Source organism: Genypterus blacodes, unplaced genomic scaffold (assembly GCF_046128005.1).
Source record: "Genypterus blacodes isolate CSIRO-AG114 ecotype Tasmania unplaced genomic scaffold, CSIRO-AGI_Gbla_v1 ptg000040l_1, whole genome shotgun sequence".
Lineage (NCBI taxonomy): Eukaryota > Metazoa > Chordata > Actinopteri > Ophidiiformes > Ophidiidae > Genypterus > Genypterus blacodes.
The window spans coordinates 2,492,424-2,512,225 of NW_027466853.1; the positions used below are offsets into that span (position 1 = coordinate 2,492,424).

The following is a 19,802-nucleotide window of genomic DNA, read 5'->3' on the forward strand; positions in this document are numbered from 1 at the left end:
AATGTTAGAAGTTAAAATCTCACATTTTGACCAAGAAAAGGTTTGATGTCATATATTTGGGGGGCTATAAAATGATTTTCTTACATAGTTTCTCACAATAACTGATATGGTTGTGTTCAGGGCGACTCTGGCTACAGACTGACACAAAATCAAACACTTTTACAGTAGCATTTTAGAGAATTCAAAATTTCCAATCTCACATTATGACCAAGAAATGTTCTGATGTCTGATATTTGGGGGGCTTCATTAGCTTTGTTTGTTAATTTTGAGTTAATCCTCAACTTCATCCACACCAGTGCTTCATGCTTGCATTGTTCCGGCCCACTTCTTCACATCATCCATTCCTGTGACTGGTCAACTAAATCAGTATGTGTTAATCTACACAATCCCTGACAGCCACACCCATATTTAAAACCCATCTTGTTGCAAAAGGGACTACTTCTCCACTTCAATTTATTCTAGAGTTTATTTATTTATTATTTATTCTACCTTTGTATTTTTGATTTATATCCGCTTTTGTGTTTATTTATGTGATGGGATTAATGTTGCCTTTCATGATGTCATTGTGACGTAATTTTTTTCATGAATTTGAAAATAATTATAAGGCCTATAATGTCAGTGATCCAGAGTCACGCTGACAGATGTTGAACAGTATATGAAAAAGGGGAAATTTTGCTTCACGGATTGTGTAATTTTACAATTTCCTCTGAAGTCATAACAGAATTGATCTCCTATTATTGGATATTTTGAGGAAAAAAGATCCTAAATACTACTACGACTATCCAGTCACAAAATGAACAGGGGGCGCTATTGAGCGTCTCTTACAGAATTTGATCTTAAGTGCTGTTTATCAGTTTTTCCGACAATTTGCTCGATGAAAGATTCCCCAACAATTTCTGCACTGGTCTGCCATAGTAGAAATCACTATGAGCCTGAAAAATGTCCAGAAAGGTAAGAAGCTCCAACTGAAACTTCCATAGTCTTCCCCATCTGGAGAGTCGGCCTCCCCGTAGGCCAATGTGCAAGTTAAGGAAAAGATGCTATGATAATAATAATAATAGTAATTAGAAGATTAAGATTCTTCCTGATAACAAAGAGGCCCCAGTCTGTTTGGCCTTTTGATTTGTGGTTAAAGAGCCTCAAGGTTTGCCATACAAACATAACTGCAATCTTCTGTCATGTGGTGTTATTAGCAATACTTTTATTATGTATAATAATAAGAAACAGCTGGTTCCCTTTCATGTTTATTCTAGGCTTTATTCAGACCTGTAGTTAGATTGCTTTGTTCTGATTCAGGCAATTATGTTTACAAACAGTCCCAGGTTGGATTCATTCTTAAACATTTATCAGTGGCTCAGAACTTGCTTGCTCTTGCAGACTATTTTGTGATTGGTCAGAATTGTCCTTGAAAGTTTTCTTCTTTGCCTCGACAAAACTATCGTCTCATTGATTTATGATTTATGATTGATGATTTGATTGGTTCAGTATACCAACAATTCATTGTTTAGGAGCAAATGTCAAGGCTACATCTGGAAAACAATGTTTTCATATGTCTGAACAAAGGACACATCAGCTAAAGACACCCCTTTACCTTTTGGTAAAGGGGTGTCTTTAGCTCACCAACTATTTCTCTTCTTAAGACACATCCGGTAAGCTTGAGTAAATCTTTCCAGGTGTAGGCATCATCACCAAGCTCTTTTATTACAGCATACAGTATATGGTTAAGGTTTTGGAACAAGTGCTCCAAACGGGCCAGGTCTGAAACAGCCAGCTGTTTTCAAACCTGGAGTTTGTTTGCTTTGTTCCGATTCGGAATAATGTTTCCAAACAATCCTTGATTGGATTTGTGCTCACACCACTAGTGGTCCAAAATTTTGAAACAAGTGCTATGCTTGAAAACTGACACAGATCTCGGGAGGTAAACACTCCCGGCTTCAGAATAATTGCTCCAAACGAGTAGGTCTAAATACAGCCAGAAGAGAAGCGGGTTTGGTCATTGAACTATCTGTGACAACACGACAAGACCGCCTGCAAGTGAGTAAATAAATATATAATGTTGGTTTAGTGTACATGAGTTCAAGCCATGTAGCATTTTGTAGTAGTACTACTGAAATCAAATCTAATATATTAGTGAATTTAACCATTTACCAACTAACCAGAACTTCAAGGCCATTGTGTCCACATGAATGCTGCTGAATATGTAGATACAGTATGTCTGACAGGCTCATTTGTTAAAGAAATAGTGTGAATGATGTCATGCCACTCCTATGGGACACAACACAAACACCAACATTGAACAACAAAATACATTGCCAAATCAACGTCACAAAGAAAGTTGTATTTTCTCTCCCTGGTTCTAAAACATTAAGACATACATACATAGAGACAACATGAGACAAACAGGCTCAACTCTAGTGGAACAGGAACAGGAAGGTACAGCAGAGCAGTGCTCAAATTACCACAGTCTTTTGTGGAAAATAGTTTTTGTCCATACATGTAAGATTATAGATGTTATTGTAACAGGTTATACCTCAGCAGGAAACTCTTTTCATGACTGAACAGTTTTACCACAGTTTTACCACTGAAGTTTTCTAGAGCCTTTGTGATCTCAGCTGACTGGTATCCTTTTCAAGAACCGAATGGACCAAGTTAAGCTCGGAACACAAGCCTTTCCTGAACACATTGAGCTGTCTGTAGGGGAAAGCATTACACAAAATTGTACATTGGACCCAACTTAATGAATATGCTGAAAGTGAAAAGCGCCTCATATCGCACTACCTGCCTGTAGTCAAATGGAAATAGTTAGTGGTTGTACAAAATTACATCTGCATAGCAAAATGTTTTGGAGAGAAAATATATATTCTGTATACCGTCAAACATACAGCAGTCAGATCATATCCGGCAGAAACCATTCAAGTGAATACGAGTCCATATCACTGCTATGTTCTTCAGCATCTGCCTTTGTGAACTCAGTTCCTGAGCAGCGTTTTGCATAGATCTTAGAATTGTTCTGGTATAGTAGCTCATGCAGGAGGGAGCAGGGGGAGGATGATTAGATGTATTTGTTGGCCAGGTTCTGAACATCATTCCTAGTAAACTCTGTGCACTCCACAGCAGACAGATGCTCAAACAGCTGGGTCATCTGCTGACGCTCATCCTTCTCTAGTAACATGAGTACAACCTGCACAAACAGAAACAGTCATGAGTGGTTGTGGTGATAAGTCTTTAACGGTAATATGCCAAACAATAATATTCATTGTGTTAATTGAGAAAGAGATTGAGGCAGTTCAGCTCATTTTTCAGGTCATCTCACCGAGAATCTGTCAGTGGTGTGCAGGTGGCTGAGAAACTGATAGATCAGATTGGGGTCTTTGTCCAGAAGGTAAGTGTCCAGTGCATTCACGATGAAGCTGATGGTCTGTCCATCCAGCTGGGTGCTCAGAAACTGGGGAAGCATCTCTGGGTCAGTAGAAGACAACAGGTCAGCACAGGCTGCCATGTCTCCCCTGCAGCGGGCTGCGTTCAGAGCCTGGCCAAACTCATATGCGTTGGTCGGATGGAGGTTGATGGTGAACTCCTGGCTTCCACCGCAGTTCTCTGGATTAGGAACAGCTGCCGTTTGCTCATTTCCTCCAACCTGAGGAGGACGATGAATAGAGGTGATGGTGTTAAATGTTTGGACAGAGTTTATGGAATAAAGGATCTAAGCTTACAGTAAGGCTCTGTAAGTACAGCCTGAGTGGAGGTACAGTATATTTTGGCAAAGAAGATTTGAAAGATCTGTTCATGGGTTCTACCTCTGTGATGGGTACATTTTTTCTGGGCTTGGCTGGTGAGGTGGTGTCGGCGGAGCTTTGTCTGAGCAATGCCGTCACCTCCTCCAGCTCCCGCTCAGCCTCCTGCACGCTCGGATCCTGCAGCAGCACCTCCTGGAGATCAGAGCAGCACCCCAGGTAGTCCTGATGGAGAGAGAAAACACATACCTTTATGTGTGCAGTCAAATGTGGACAGGGCATTGCAATCTGTGTCCATCCATGTAGCTCTCTTGTTGAATGTGAACATATGTGAGACTTTCAGAGTCAGCTCTCTTCACCTTGAGGCCTTTATTGGCCATGGCGCGTCTGTAGAAGGCCTTCTTGTTGTTTGGTTCCAGCTTTAGTGCTATATCACATTCCTCCTTGGCCTCAGCAAACCTCTCCAGCTTTAGGTAGCACAGAGCTCTGTTTACACACACACACACACACACACACACACACACACACACACACACACACACACACACACACACACACACACACACACACACACACACACACACACACACACACACACACACACACACACACACACACACACAGACACACACAGACACACACACACAGATCAGGAACCTGCTCGAGCCCAAGCCAGTGACTACAGAAAGGTGAAGTGTAAGATGCTGCTGAGGTGACAGTGGCTCCCTCACCTGTTTGTGTAGATTGCACAGTCTTCTGTCTTTATCTTAAGGCATTCACTGTACTTCCCCACAGCATCCTGGTACTGGCCTTTCTTCACAAACTCATTCCCTTCTTGCTTCAGAGTTGTAAAACAGACTTCTGCTTTCCTTTCTTAAACAAACAGACCAGAACAGACAGGGGTGATATGTGAGGAACATGAATTTGTGGGATGAGCAGCAGAGCTGAGTATGTGGGTTACAAGCACGAGTAATAAAGCTACATTATCATTTTAGATGCAGTTGAATTGATCGTCCTTTATTTCTCGTTGAAAAATGCCATTGACTGAAACTCAAGGCAGCAATCAATCACAGTGTGGACGGAGGACAGAGTGGAATGATTAGAGAAAGAGGGAGGGAAAGGTGCCAGCAAGTCCGTCTACCATTCTTAAATAAATGCTGCAGCCAGGGTCAGGCTCCGGGAACTGAGGGGACAAGTTCATCATCTCTCTCCTACTTCAGGAATGAGTGACAGCCAACTACTGTCATATGATAGAGTCTGTTGAGTAATGTTAATTGGTTTATTTTGGGAGATAACCCTGAAAAGTCCCACCTGCGTCTCTGGCAGCCTTCTCTGCTCTGTCATGGAGGACTTCTGTGCTGGGTGGCTGCTGTCTTTGGTGCTGCTGAGCTGATATAGGCACCATGGGAATCTGTGGAAGCTTCTCTCTCCACTTAGGACCGTCCTGCTCTATCAACAGCTTGGTGATCCTAGAGGAGCACAGGCAGACGTCACAGACACACAAGCTAATGGACATACACACACAAACACACAGACACACACGCCCCAACATTCCTGACTGTATACAGTCAAACACAGGCAGACAAGCAAAACTGGATTGTACTGTCATGGACATGAAGTGATAACTGAAGCCATGGCCTCCTGGTACTCAGTAACAGCAGCTTCAATCTCAAACTGCTTCATCTGCTGATCACTAACCAGGCGAGATGTGTTTTTACATCAACTTTATATTCATTTTTCTGACCTAAAACAACTACAGCAGGTTCAACATGTGTCCCTCAGTATTAAACATGTTTCTGTCACCCATGGCACTGTGATAATGTTACAGCAGAATTGACCTAAACGGAATTGCGGCCATGCCCAGTAAAATGTTCCTCCAAATCCTGGCTTTCTGGCACTGTCCAGAGCTCCCTGAAGTTCTGCAGTCTCTCAGTCCAAGTGACAGGTTAAAGATTATACCTGTTGACGCTATCATGTGCTGTCTGCACACTGATGTTTATCTGCAGGACAGTCTTGTAATCCACGTAGGCCTTGTGGTAGCGCTCCAGGGACTCGTATGCCATGGCTCTGCGCAGGAGGGGCTTGAGGGAGAAAGGCTGCAGCTCCAGGGCTCTGTTAGGTATTAGGAAATGTAATAGACATGAGCGCACATCCAGTGCAGAATCTGCTGTCATAGAGTGCAATGTATGTGTATGTGGGACTCACTGAATGTAAATTGTGCCTCTCGTTCTTTATTTATGTTTAAGAGTCAATGCCAGATCATTGGCATTGATCTGATTTGTCTTTTTAACAAGCAAAGCAAAACCTCAAACAAGACAAATAAAAATCTCTTGAGGTCCATTGTATGTCTAAAGTGAGGGTCATCAGGTATTGTGGAATGATAAATCACAAAATGTTCCATATAAAAAGCCCTGCAGGGTTGTAGAGGGAACACTCAGTGGAGACAAATGGAAATCTGGTTTCACACCCATAGCTAATATGCCTCCTCACTCAAGGTCAGTATATAAACAGCCAAAGGTTGTGGTGTGTAGCTTTGATTGCAAAAGTCTCAAGTTCAAGATGATACGGTTGAGGGAGTGTTGTTGTTGTTGTTGGGCCTACCTTGTGCAGTCCAGAATGCACTCTTGACAATTGCCATCTTTGAGGTAGCAAGCTGCTCTATTAGAATACAGAATACACAAATCTTCTGGACTATCAATCCCTGCACAAAAAGACACAAAAGACATGTTGGAATATAACAAATAATGTCAAACATATAAAGGTAAATGCAGTGAGATTAATATAGTTACAGTGACCAAATGGCTGGCTCCAGCAAGTTTGATTGCTCATTTATTATGAGCAATAAAACAGAGAGATCCGCAGCTTCTCTCTCCAGGAGGGCTTGATAACACATATCTGCCACTAGGTGAAGAGTCACTGTATCACCTAATCAAAGCCTCAGCATTTGTGGGCCAGCAGAAGGGAGGAAAGAGCCTCTCGGTTTGGGGGTCTTCGACAGATCAAAAGGAGGTTACCGAAGGATTAATCACACTGTAGTGTTGTTCTTTAATTTACACACAAAGAGTATTCCACTCTCCCCCAGACAACTGTTCATTCTTCAGATTCAAATCTCAGCGCTGCCTCTCTTGAAGCTGGCTGACCAATAAATAACAGTTAAAACGCATTGTCATCAGTGAATTAGAATACTATGGAACGTCTTGTATTAGCGGGATAAATAGGGATGCACAGGAATATTTGATTGTCCTTCTTTGACGCATGAGAAAGTCAGAACCAGTGTTGTCCAAAAGTCTTATTCCAGTAAAACCCATCTGAAGATCCAGCCCGGCTTTTCCTCATTTCTCGCCAAATCAACGAACACACAGAGGACACTCTGTCGAAATCATCAATAGACACATTATGCATTGGAAACTATCGGTCTGCGTAGCTGTTGTCAGGATAACTGCACATGTGGGCATGTCCACCAGGATTTGAGGAACTTGGCAGGAAGAGGGACTTCAAAAAGTCCTCTATGTTGTAGATGACGCTGGCTACATCTGGCTTCATTTGGCATTTTATACTCTGACCTGACACAGAGCAGGACAACAAAAGAAAGACCAAAACATATTTCATTGAACTTAGAAATGGCAGTGTGGACACAACAGTTTAGATTTAGGTTTAGATTGCTCCCTGAGGGAACACTGATGTTCTTTTGACACACCCAGATAATGGATCCAGATAAAGATCAGAATTCTTATGCAATGTGTGAAAGAGTCTTAAAGCAGCAGCCTGTAAGAATGTGGAGTGGGCAGAATTGTGGAAAGGAGTTGATCAATCTCCTCCTCCTCCTGACATTGTTCAACACAACCAGTGTTCAACAGTCTACAAACTGTATAACTCTACCCAATACATACAACCCTATACAATGAGGGAAATAACAACCAGCAGACTATGGCCTCTCATTTGGGACCCAAAGTGGGCAGAATTTCTACTTTGTTGTCTCTAAAAAGACACACAGTATATCTACGTATGTGGATGTGTCACTCGCTTTGTTTTGATGCTTCATTACTTATTTGGTTCCAGGACAGAAAACTGAAAGTAGATTAAGATCAAAGGCAACCTCGTCAACCCACATTTAAGACATTTCAATATTTGCTCACATGCATGTTGTATTTGCCATTCTCTCCTCTTGTCCAACAGGAGCTTCACTCAGCTTTTCATTACTATTAAGTTATTATGGGCTTAGTTATTATGTGTATTACATACAGTATATGTTTGATATACACTCCGGGTCCATACATATTTGGACATTGACAAGATTTAAGCTTTGTGCACCACCACAATGGACTTGAAATGAAACAATAGATAGATGTACTTTAAGTGCATCAGCTTTAATTTAAGGGTATTTACATCCAAATCAGGTGAACGGTGTAGGAGTTACAACCATTTCTATATGTGCCTCCCCCTTTTTAAGGGACCAAAAGTAATTGGACAATTGGCTGTTCAGCTGTTCCATGGCCAGGTTGGTGTTATTGCCTCATTATTTCATTCAGAAGGAGCAGATAAAAGGTCTAGTTCCAGTTCATTTCAAGTGTGGTATTTGCATTTGGAATCTGTTGGTGTCAACTCTCAATGGGAGGTCCCTGGAGTCACTATCAGTGAAGCAAGCCATCATCAGGCTGAACACACGTCTAGACTGTTTCATTACAAAAAATTGTGGTGGACCAAAATGTTGAAAATTGTGTCAATGTCCATATCAAGCCCCAGTGGCCTAATGGATAAGGCACTGGCCAGGGATTGTGGGTTCGAGTCCCATCAGTAGCTCAGACCCTATGGCAGTAGCTCAGTAGCTCAGACCATAGAAATTACATTACGGTCATTTAGCAGACGCTTTTATCCAAAGCGCCTGACATTACATTACCCCCCATTACAGAGGGGGGGAGCAGTTTGTGCGTTCGGTGCCTTGCTCATGTGCATCTCGGCAGTTACTCTGGAGGCAAACTGGCAACTCACCAGCTACCAGTGTGCTTACTTGGAACCAGCAACCCTTCGGCTACCAGCCAAGTGACCCTCCAGACTGAGCCACTGCATAGGAACTCAGCTTGGCGACTTGGGCACTGCCGAGGTGCCCTTGAGCAAGACACCAAACCCCCAAAGCTGCTCCAGGGGCGCCAGATCATATCATGACCCCTCTGCAAAAGCGTGTGTGTGTAAGAGGGGCACACAAGACAAATTTCATGTTAGCATGTGTGATTTGACCCAATAAAGTTTCTACTTCTTCTTAAACTAAACTTCAATTTATGGACCTGACTGTACCTCATACACACCTCATCAGATCCAAACATACAGTGACAAAAGTGTTTGTCTTATTCCCAGTGAGCCACACACTTTAGACCAGTGCTTTAGAGTAAACGATGTTCTGGCTTGGGGAAATGTTTAATGAGTGTGTCCATTTATATTATGGGGATTTAAAGTGAGCATTCTGCTTTGGGAAATATTTGTATTACTTAAATGATAATATTACTATTGTGTTATTATTTACTACCTAAATAATATTATTACTGCTATTATGATATTATTACTTCATATTTAAGAAGGTCAGACGAGGCCAGAGCTGCATACATGGTTCCATTACATTAATCAAATGATGGACATTGGATGATTTACGACACTTTCAAGTGCTGTCGAGGGTCTGTGTGTGTGTGTGTGTTTGTATTGGTGAGCCTGGCAAGGGGCTCACCTCCATCTCTCTCTCTCTCCCTTTGAGATTTATAGCCCTAGTCCTACAGATTTAATTTCACAGTGAGTGGTTAGCAGCCATGTGACCTGGACAGATCTGAGCTGAGAGGCTTAGAGCCAGGCTGAGGCTAAAACAGAAACACTGCCCATGCACGCTACCACGGCCACACTCTGATGCATTACACAAGAGGTTAGATTAGCAAATGCATCAAAGCCCAAACGTTTTACCGGCAGGATAGATTTCTTTGCAGATTGGAGATTTTTCTGTGTTTTTTTTTCTGTTGTTGCAGATATAATATAACTCTACGGTGTTTCAGAAAAGGCGCTACTGACATTATTACTGATTGTGACCTCAACACGACCTCTGATGCACCATTTCATTGAACAGAGATAGTAAACACTCATTTTCAATCTGTTGGTGAAATATCAGGCTATTTGTTTTGGGTACACAGATAAATGACCATCGGCCAAACAGAGCAGAAAACTACATCAACCAGGAGGACTGTCCAACCCTACCTGAGTCTGTAAAGCCTTCAATGGCTTGTGAGTATTTCTCCATTGCATCAGCAAACTGTCCATTTTTAAAGAGCAGGTTCCCCTCATTCTTTAGCCGGGCCAGAGGAGGCGGCAGGGCTCCACAGGGGGCATCAAGGTTGACATTTCCACCAGCTGGAGTTCCCTTACTGGTGCTGCTCTGATCAGCCGGAACCGAAGCAGTTGAGTCTCTCTTTCCTGTTCCATTGACCACCTTATCCTGAGACTCCTGAGTGACTTTGTACTTATCCCCCTTACTCATCCAATGTCTGTGGTGGGAGTTGCTGCTGGTCTCACTGTGTGGGCTCCCATCCCCTCTGCTGTGGGGCTTTTTTTGTGCGTTACCCATGTCTCTCCTTTCAACAGGAGCAGTCGAGCTCTCCTCCCCTCCCACAGGCTGGCTGGGTTGAACCGGATGAGCTAGAAGGGCGAGAGAGAGGGAGAGAGCGAGAGAGCGAGGTAGAGAGCCAGAGAGCGAGGTAGCGAGCGAGAGAGAGAGAGAGCGAGAGAGAGAAACAGGAAGCAGCCAGTCGTACATTGTAGTGGGGGAGGGTTGGAAAACATGCACAACACAGCAACTTAAAAGGGGGAGTTCCAGGAAGCAGCCGTTTTAAGTGGTGAATTACGAAAGCACTGCGGGTGGGGGTGGGACGGATGACAAACACAGACACACTCCTGTAGAATGTCACTGGGCAGCATAGAGGGGGTTTCCTGTGTCTACAGTGGGGATGACGCAACAGCTTGCGAGGAAAATGACTTCCCTACATTTCCAAAACTTAAAAGCTTTCTCAGATATTTTAAACCTACACTGAGTGGATTAGAGAGCAAATCCTTTCCCCCAGACAGCTACAGAGGGAACTGCACTGAAATATATACACAGTATCTACACACAGAACCTGTCTCATTAAGATAGATCAATAGGATTGATTCAATGATTAATGAATGTCACAGGCTTGTTTTATCATTATATGCAGGTTTGAGTGTGTGCGGAATGGGTGTCAATTGTGGATGTATTCATATAATCTCACCAGTGTGTTCTGTGTTAGGCTCATCACCATCATCTTCTTCTTCTTGGATCAGGATTTTCTTGCCTTTGCTTTGCTGCTGCGGGTGGCACTCCCTCATCTTCATCTCAATTTCAACCAGAAGTTTCTAAACCACAAAGTTAATCACAAAATGATTTTAAATAATTAGGAACACAAACCATTATCATTGTTATTGTCATGCAGTTAAAAGAAACATCTTCCTGTTGCAGACTTACATTAAAAATGACACTGAAGTAAAAATGGTGCTGAAAATGGCCATTAAAAATAAAATGCATCCTCAGATTCCCCTCTAAATATGTTCCCACGTTCATCTCTATGTGTCTTACTCTCCCGGCAGATGGCCGCCCACCTAGAGCCCAGTTCTGCTTGAGATTTCTTCCCGTAAAACGAAAGTGCTTTCTCTTGGGGGAATGTGAAAAGTGCCGTGAGATCACTTTTGTTGTGATTTGGCACAATATAAATAAAGTTGAATAGAATTGCAGTTGCCTGTCATGCCTAAGCACTAGGGTCACTTACACGGGCTGCAGAGTTCTGTTGCTCCTTACTGAGAACAATCCTCAGGTCCTCAGCAGCCATTTGGTAATTCCCCATGTTCTTGAGCACATTGGCATGACGAAGTAGGGCTGATAATGAGAATTTAAAAAATACTTTATTGTCCAGCTGCAATTTTAATTATAGCTCACATCAATGCGTTAATAGGCAATCAAGATCTAGGAGGCAGCAACACTTGATCACAAACAAATGGTGGGTGTGGGTTAAGCAGTGAGAGTTAAGGTAGCAATTTGAAATGAGGCCAATATTACAATCACGTTTCTATCAAAAAGCATTCTATTATTTCATTTAAGAAACAAGCAAGCAAAGCACCTTTCATGTTGCCTGGTTCCAGCTCAAGTACCGTCTGACAGTCTTTCATGGCCTTGTGCCAGTGCCTGAGATGGATCTGTGCTTGGGCTCTGTTGTTGTATGCAGCCACAGTTGGTATAACAGAAATGCTCCTATAATGGAAAGCCAAAAATGAAACAGGACATTATTTACAACCAATTGAATGTGCAAATACTTTGAGGTACATATAAATTATTAAGATAGCCTTTGGCAATTACAGCAATGACATGACACACACGCCGCACGGACTCACGGACGCACACACACACAGCGCTGATGACAAGGGGAAACAGGTGCAGACACAAACAGGTCAATGTAGTCAAACAAACACAAGACAGGAAATGCAAAAGCAGAAAGTAAAGCACAGGAAACAAGAGCAGGTGATAATACAAACTAAAACAGAAAATGAACACATTAAAAGACATTTCAACACAGGATGATGGCAGTTTCCCCCAGTGGTGTAAAATATAATAAATGTGTTAAATAAATAGTCTGACCTAGAAAAGTACATAACTGCCTCCTCATAGTCCTTTGCTCTGAAAGCTTCGTTGCCTTTGTCCTTTTCACGATTTGCCAGAAGGAGCTTTTCCTGCTGCGTCAGCACTGGATGCAACACAGACGCACACACACACTATGATGTCATATTTCAAAAGCTTGGCATTATGGAGAAAATACAAGATACCATGCAGAATATACATTACATGATGCTTCCACTTTAGTCTTGAGTTTGGCATGTCCAGTGTTTATAGCAGTGGATGAATCCCTTTTAGCTCCATTCCCATCCATTCTTTCACATTCTTTGTCCACATTAATTCTGTAAATTCCGGAAAAAATGAGATACAGTAGCTCTAAAACTAGGTGCTCTAGAACCGCATCAACAACACTGTGGATTAATTTAATTAAGGATGTATACAAAATAATGTCCTTGTGATATGATGTGATTGTTTTGAATCAAATAAGACACAAAATGACTCACTTGGTCCATTCTTTATAATCCCTTGGGAGAGCTTGCTTTAAGGGATTTGTCTTTTTGTTTGGACCTGAATTCTGTGATGAAATAACACTTGATGTCACAATCTTTTTTTTTACAACAAGATTATGCTTAATTTCAAGCTTTACCTGATGCAGTAAAGCAGAGACATCTGAGCCTCTTACAGGTGGCATATTTTCATTCATCATATCATCAAACAATGAGTGTTTTATTGAAGTTTCAGTCTTTTTGGATTCTTCTTGCCATCTCTACAAAGAAAAAGCAGTTTAAGAGTCACAACTACATTAAGAGTGAGAGTGAGATGAACCATGAGAGAAAGAGAGATATCATAGTGTGTGGCATACCCTAAGCTCATGGTCAATTTGGCTCCACTCATCTTTTGGCAGGCTAGCTGCTGTGGCCACTGGGTTTTCCTTTCTGAGTGCACGACTCCTCGGGTCCATCTTTTCTAGGTGACTCTCACAGCACTGGATTAGGTGAGGAAAAATGCCCTCCTCACCGGACCTTCAATATAAATGACCATTATTATACAATAAAATAGCAGAGAACTCAGGTCAAGACAAAACTTATCTGAATTTAATCATTTAGTGGACAAAAGAAAAAAGTGACTAGAATTATACTAGGATTTGATTGCTTTAGTTTTCATAAGAAACAGTAGTTGGTTTCTAAATTCATACTGATCTAAACATTGTTTGACAAATCTTGCTAACACACCATCAAACAAAAAAACACCGGCTTCTTGATAGCTGAATGAGTCTTATACATATCAGATAAATGCCAGGCATGATTGATTTGATGACACTACTGATTGATTGCCTAGACTTTATATGTTGTTTTATCTTGCATTATGTATTGATTTAACAATCATTATTGTACTTACATTTTCCCATGGTGCATGGATTAATCATCACATAGGGGAAAAGTACAGTTCTGCCTGCACAAACACAGCATTTACCTCAGTACACTCAAGAGCCTCTCCAGGTATTTCACATCTTGACATTTTTCAATGTAGCCATAGTCCAGATGTTCCACAGGAACCGTCCCAGTGTAGTCAATGGTGGTGGGCTGGTTCAGAACAGAAGCTGATTCTGTAGGCATGGCTGTGAAGATACTCAGATGACTCAGCACAACAGACAGCTTTGATGTTACTGTTAACGTTTGTTAGCGAACTTCAGCTAACTGCGTCGTAGCTCTGGTTCTTTGTTCGTTTTATGAAAAATAAACAAAAAAGTAACTATAGTTAGCACATCAGACAGCCCCTTTCTTACATGAAATTGTGCAACAAAATTAGAAAAGATAAATGAAGATAGCTGTGCTGCTTTTCGCCTCAAAGCTTGGCCTGTTACTATGGTAACTACACGTGACACGGAAGTTTCCGCGTGACGAGCCGGAAAGGCGTCATTGCAATCACAGCGGGCTCTAAATTTGAAAACGTGGTTTGAGAGGCTTCTGTTGGCGAAGATGGACCTACAACAGAAATAGTACCCCGGGTTGCAAGCCGAGAGTTTTGGCTCGACGAAACAGCATTGCCAGCGCCCACAGTCTCATTTGTGAGTGTCTTCACTGTTAGACTTTCGATTTGATTTTTTTTGCAATTTATAAAAAACAGTGGCTGTATTATACTTAATCTAAAAAACAACAACAACTTGTTTTAATAATTTTGTTTAAGTCACTCAGTACTATACTCCTGTATTACCCTTTGAAAATGGAAAAACGGAGCATACAACTGAACCGAATTTGTCTTTTGTACCGCGTTAGCTAGCTGCCCGCTACTTTCTTGACTTGGATAGGCGGTAATATACGGACTGATTTAACAAACGTGCTTTTAAACAGCTAGACGCCACTCTCCAAAACTAAATAAAGAGTCACATTTATCTATAATTGTTATTTATTCTGGAGGTTTGTGTGAAGGCCAACTGTAACATTTGGCAAACAAAGATATCTGTGTGACCAAGAGAATATTTACACTTTCAACCTTTCACCCTTGAATGCAGCTAATTATAATATTCAGAATCTGGAGCACTGTGACTTAATCGTGTGTAATGTCTTTCCAGTTGCCGTTTCCACTTGAAATGTCAGTTTTAAAGAGTGTTGTTGACCGGTTGCACACCAGGTTAGCTTGCAGGTTTTGGCGGCCCGAACTCACTTAGAAGCGGCAGCAAAGAGGGCGTGCGACGGGGGGATTAAAAGTGACAGCACGCGCTCTCATAGCAACCCCGATGGAAGCAGGGGAGGCCGTAGTTACACCAAGCAAACCCGGAAAATAGTGAAAGACTTTGTCATTTGACACGAGGCTTTTCAGGTATTTTATCTGTATGACAACTGTGTAACAATAACTTATTTTTGTTGCTGTCCTTGAAAAATACAACATTTACAACGTCAAATGTTGAGCGGACAGCAAGAATTCCGAGTTCAGCCAGAATTTCTCATCAATTTTTAATACCATATAATCAAGTACGTCACTTGTTATCGTTTTGAAAGACCTCCTGCTCATACTGCTCCACACAAACCCACTGAATTATGTCTTAAAAACTCCATTGGAGATCCCAAAGCTTTGAATGGTATATACTGTGTCTGCATTTTGGAGGAATGTGTAAGGGGAACTTTTTTTTTTTTTTTTTTTTTTTTTTTTTTAAATAGACTGAGGTAGTTACTAGACACTGAAACTAAACTTCACACTCTTTTACTTCTGTTGTCCTGTAGGTCTATCATCCACCAACACCTGGGCAGAGACGAGTGGCCATACACAGGGGCACGACAATGCAGTGCACTCCAACTTCAGATGCCTATCAAAAGAGCTGCAGAGCTCAGCACTGCTATGGAGTATTGTCTGACAGTGGCTACTCAAGTTTATTTCATAGCCCACAGAAGGCCAGTGGCATTAAGTGTGAGCCACGTGAGTCATTGTCTTTAGAAGAATTAAAGGAAACGCCTAAGGAGAACCTCCGGTTATCCGTGACCCCCAAGAATGAGAGGACCAAAGAATCAGCCAGACTTTCAGACAAATATGTCAGAGGGCCAAAGACAACAGTTGGTTGGTGTGAAACTCCTAAAATACACAAAAAAGAAGCTTCATTACGACGCAGACTTCTTTTGTGTAAATCCACTGAAGATGTCAAAACTGTCAGCAAAACATCACCATGCAGCAGTAAAACGGAATCCTCCAGGATTGGGTCTGAGCACTGGCTCAACCAATCATTTGACTCTCCACACACTCTAATGTTGGGGGCTCTAAAACTTGAGCACGATGTGCCATTGTCCGGAAGGAAACGTCGCTTCTTATTCTCTCAGGTCAGAACCTCTACTCTTGAAGATGGCAAACACAACCATGGCATCCTGCCTTGTTTTGAGAGTAAGATTACTGCCTCAGACACAGACCTCAATGAAATCACTGCTGTCTCTGATGACCTTACCACTGAGGCCCCATTCCTGAGTAATGTCTCAGCTGCTCAATCTAATGAAAACTCCAAAACACACAACAACGGGACAAATAATCTCTTTGGGAGCACAAGTGTGTTGGACACACCATCATCCATACATACCCCCAAACACAACAGGTGAGTGCAGGTATAAGAATTTTTGTAAAATGTTTAAAACTCAGAAAACAATCTGTATAGTCTTTTCATACACTGATTAAAAAAAGTGTCTTCTATTAACACTTGCTCCTAAACTTTACGCAGGTCTGTCTGTGAAGACAGTGGTTTCAGTTCCCTCACCCTAGACAAATCCCAGGACTCATCAGTGGACCACGATGGCTCATTCCAGGAGCTGCTGCTCTCTGCCTCCACTAGAAGTGAGGTGAAAAGGCGGTCACGTCTGCAGTGTCAGCACAGGCTCTCTACACTTAAAGAAGGTGGCTCTCAGTCTGAGGAGGACAACAGAAATCTTAACCAGGCTTGTAAAGATAGTGGCCTGATGGACCGTAACCATCAGCATCTTCATCAATGTCACAGCCACTCTAAGGATGATGACGTTTTTGATGACAGTTTGTCCTTTGCCACTCAAGACAATTTTACCCCACATCGAGCGACCAAAGCCAAACCAGAAAACATAACGCCACTTAACATAGCCCCTGCTGACCAAGACATCACCCCCTTGAGGACAACCACAGCTGATCTGTCTCTAACACCAGCTTTGCAGTTTGTTCATGCTATGTGCCAGCAGAAGGCTCAGATATTTGCCAACCAGAGCCCAAGCACGGAGGAGCGGCTGAATTCAGCAACAGCTTGGTCTAAAACCCGGGTGATGTTTAGGACCACTATGCCTTTGTCAGGGCTGATAGGCAGGAAGATTGGCCTGGGGAATGTGGATGTACTCACTGAATTGAAGAAGAGGAACCTTAGACACATCCTGGCTCTCATTATTAGCCACCTGTCCTCTGAGGAAATCTATAGGTGAGGATTTAATGGTTTCACCAAACAGGTCCTATGAGATCTTATCTTCTGGGAAGGTAAGTGTCATGTACAGACTGATCATTAATCAACAGAGATCAGATAGTTCAGGCTGATGAGTCAAAGAGTCCTAAAGAAAAGAGGCAGATTTAAAGGTGCCAGAATGATTATAGATGTTTATTGATGCACATGTTCATATTTGACAGATTTGGTCGAGTTTGTAAGAGCTGGAATAAAATCATCCTACAAGACAAGGAGGCCAGCTGTAGGAGAAGACTTCGCCAAAGGGAAGTGGTTGCTGCTCCTGAGGTAGGGCATCCACCTTCATCAGTGTTCCTAAAAGCAGCGGCTACGTGTCAAATGAGTTTGCCAATATTTGGGTGTTTCGCCTCATGCTTTTGCTGTCTGCCTCAAAGCTTGGGATTTGGCTAGAAATTCTTTTTTCTTACATGGCTCAGTGTGAATGAACTTTGCATCAACCCTGTCAATACATTACAGTCTAGATAGAAATGGCTGATATTTCCAATTTAATACTGTTATGTTACAGCTTGGTGATGTGATCCACGTTCCTGATGCACAGACGAGACTGACTCTGGTGAAGAGGTCGGCACTCAAGTCAGTCCAAGCCCAGTCCAGGACATCCAGTTTTTGCACCCCACAGTTAGGAAGAAGCAATTTTACCCCATTAAAACCCAGCAGCAGTAGCAAACGAGAGAAGTTCCTTGAAGTGAGTTTCAATGTCGGAAGATATTTCCTTAAATACAAGTTGAAGATGTTGCTTGCTTGTTTTATTCACAAATTAAAGGAAACTGAATCTTAAAGCGTGTATATTTAGTCTTTTGGTCGAGATGTTAAAATGTCTTGCTCTCCTTCCAGGTTGCCAAAACCCTCTTTAATGATGAGTGCCTCAAGCCTTGTCCACGGTGCCAGCATCCTGCAAGGTACCACTCAGTGAAGGGGGAGGGTGTGTGTAGCCGAGCTGACTGTGCTTTCCAGTTTTGCACAGCCTGCTTGTGTGCTTTCCATGGTTCCAGAGAGTGTGGCAGCCAGTCTGTAGGCCGTCGCAGCAACAAAGACATTCTTCTACCAGGAAGTGCTCAAAGCAAACGGAATCTAAGGCGACTCTGAATGAGAATGAATTGCATTCTATACGCTATGCCAAAGTCACTTTTACCCTCTTCCCCCCCCCCCCCAACTAAATGTGAATGTAAGGCTTGGCAACAAGGTTACTGATCCTGTTGCAAATATTTTGTGATGTTCTGTGTGGATGAATGCGTCTTTGTGTCTATCTGTGTACGGTATATTACCCCCCCTTTTTAATTTTTCAACAATTTGTGTGTTTTTTCATGATTGTGGGAGGAACACAGTTCATCATATTGACTGAACCTCAGTTCTGATGTACTGTGCAGCATGTTTTTGATATTCCTCCGTGACTCGAGTTTTACCAATGTCTTAATTATTTTGTTTATGCATGACTACAGTATTTTTTACACCGTTTTAAAATAAAATTGCATTTTAATATGTGTCTTATCAGCCTTTGTCATTTGTGGACTGGAGCGTCACTGAAAACGACTTTCTGGTGTTTGGCGCCATCTAGTGTTATCTTTTTGTGTGTTGTCAATGTGACTTTAGTAGACTTTAGTATTGACAATTTGATCATTTTCAGTTGGGCTGAAGTTAAGCCCAACTGAAAATGATCAAATTGTCAATACTAATTGTTGTGGCTTGTACGGGAAGCCTGAGTCTGAGCTATCATTAACCTTTATTGTCCATCCAGTTAGGTGAAGCGAAAGTAAATTACTGTATCCAGTGTGTGTGTGTGTGTGTGTGTGTGTATATATATATGTGTGTGTTTATATATATATGTGTTTATATATATATATATATATAACTAAAATTATAATTAAAAAAATAATAAATCTTGCAATTTTTTTAAAAAATATTTAGTTTTATTTATTAAAGGAAATGATCCTGGGTTAAACTTTTGGCTGAAGGTGGAACTGTCATTCCCACTTTCCAAGTAAAGTCAACCTTATTTGTATGACCCCTAGGTCACCAACAGGCGTCCCATACAGACCCGGATCTACAGCCAAAACAGAAGGCCATGGTTAAAAAGACGGAGCTCATCTATTATGATCGGCGCCGATTTTGTAGTTTTTACGGTAATGGTTTAGTGAGGAAAACGCAGGGACCAATTGCGAGTTAAGCCATCCCGCGTGATACTACTCAGCCAATCAGGTTTGTGCATTTTGGGATCGCACTTATTAATTTGATAAAAAAATTAATTACATTTTTTAATTTGGGAAAATCGCTTAGCAATGTTTCCCGAGCATGCGCAGTAGAAGAAGAAAAATGTATAACTGCGTATGCGCGGCCGAAATTTTCCTGCTTGGTTGTAATACAGCTGGAGATTTTGTTTTTTTTCCCAAGATGCACTCGTAGATGTTTCCCATGATTTCGTACCCAACAAATGAAAATAAAAAAGTTGCCAAAAAAAGAATACTGTGCT

The 19,802-nt window shown here is 41.9% G+C and overlaps 2 protein-coding genes across 2 annotated transcripts; one reads left to right on the forward strand and one right to left on the reverse strand.

Annotated features, from left to right (window-relative positions):
* Positions 1-1,676: 1,676 nt before the first annotated feature.
* On the reverse strand, positions 1,677-12,951 carry spag1b (sperm associated antigen 1b). Its single transcript, XM_076148439.1, has 16 exons — positions 12,888-12,951; positions 12,613-12,725; positions 12,409-12,514; positions 11,894-12,024; positions 11,546-11,652; positions 11,012-11,135; positions 10,673-10,700; positions 9,966-10,561; positions 6,336-6,435; positions 5,694-5,846; positions 5,046-5,203; positions 4,466-4,607; positions 4,094-4,220; positions 3,798-3,959; positions 3,314-3,637; positions 1,677-3,181 (listed from the first exon to the last, which is right to left on the reverse strand). The coding sequence occupies exons 2-16, from the start codon at positions 12,695-12,697 to the stop codon at positions 3,053-3,055; spliced, it is 2,472 nt and encodes an 823-aa protein (XP_076004554.1). The 5' UTR covers positions 12,698-12,725; positions 12,888-12,951; the 3' UTR covers positions 1,677-3,052.
* Positions 12,952-14,325: 1,374 nt separating this feature from the next.
* Positions 14,326-18,816, forward strand: fbxo43 (F-box protein 43). The gene is made up of 6 exons (XM_076148514.1): positions 14,326-14,452; positions 15,606-16,459; positions 16,583-17,296; positions 17,500-17,602; positions 17,841-18,020; positions 18,170-18,816. Exons 2-6 carry the CDS (start codon positions 15,663-15,665, stop codon positions 18,419-18,421), a joined length of 2,046 nt encoding a protein of 681 aa, XP_076004629.1. The 5' UTR covers positions 14,326-14,452; positions 15,606-15,662; the 3' UTR covers positions 18,422-18,816.
* The last annotated feature ends 986 nt before the right edge of the window (positions 18,817-19,802 follow it).

Bases quoted from the DNA above. Each gene is read 5' to 3' on its own strand.
- spag1b (XM_076148439.1), bottom strand. From the start codon at position 12,697: ATGGATGGGAATGGAGCTAAAAGGGATTCATCCACTGCTATAAACACT. The intron at 10,701-11,011 runs GTGAGATTATAT...TCCCCACTGTAG, and splicing joins GCCTAACACAGAACACACTG to ACACAGGAAACCCCCTCTAT. The intron at 5,847-6,335 runs GTAGGCCCAACA...AATACCTAACAG, and splicing joins TGCATTCTGGACTGCACAAG to AGCCCTGGAGCTGCAGCCTT.
- fbxo43 (XM_076148514.1), top strand. From the start codon at position 15,663: ATGCAGTGCACTCCAACTTCAGATGCCTATCAAAAGAGCTGCAGAGCT. The intron at 16,460-16,582 runs GTGAGTGCAGGT...AACTTTACGCAG, and splicing joins CATACCCCCAAACACAACAG to GTCTGTCTGTGAAGACAGTG. The intron at 18,021-18,169 runs GTGAGTTTCAAT...CTCTCCTTCCAG, and splicing joins AACGAGAGAAGTTCCTTGAA to GTTGCCAAAACCCTCTTTAA.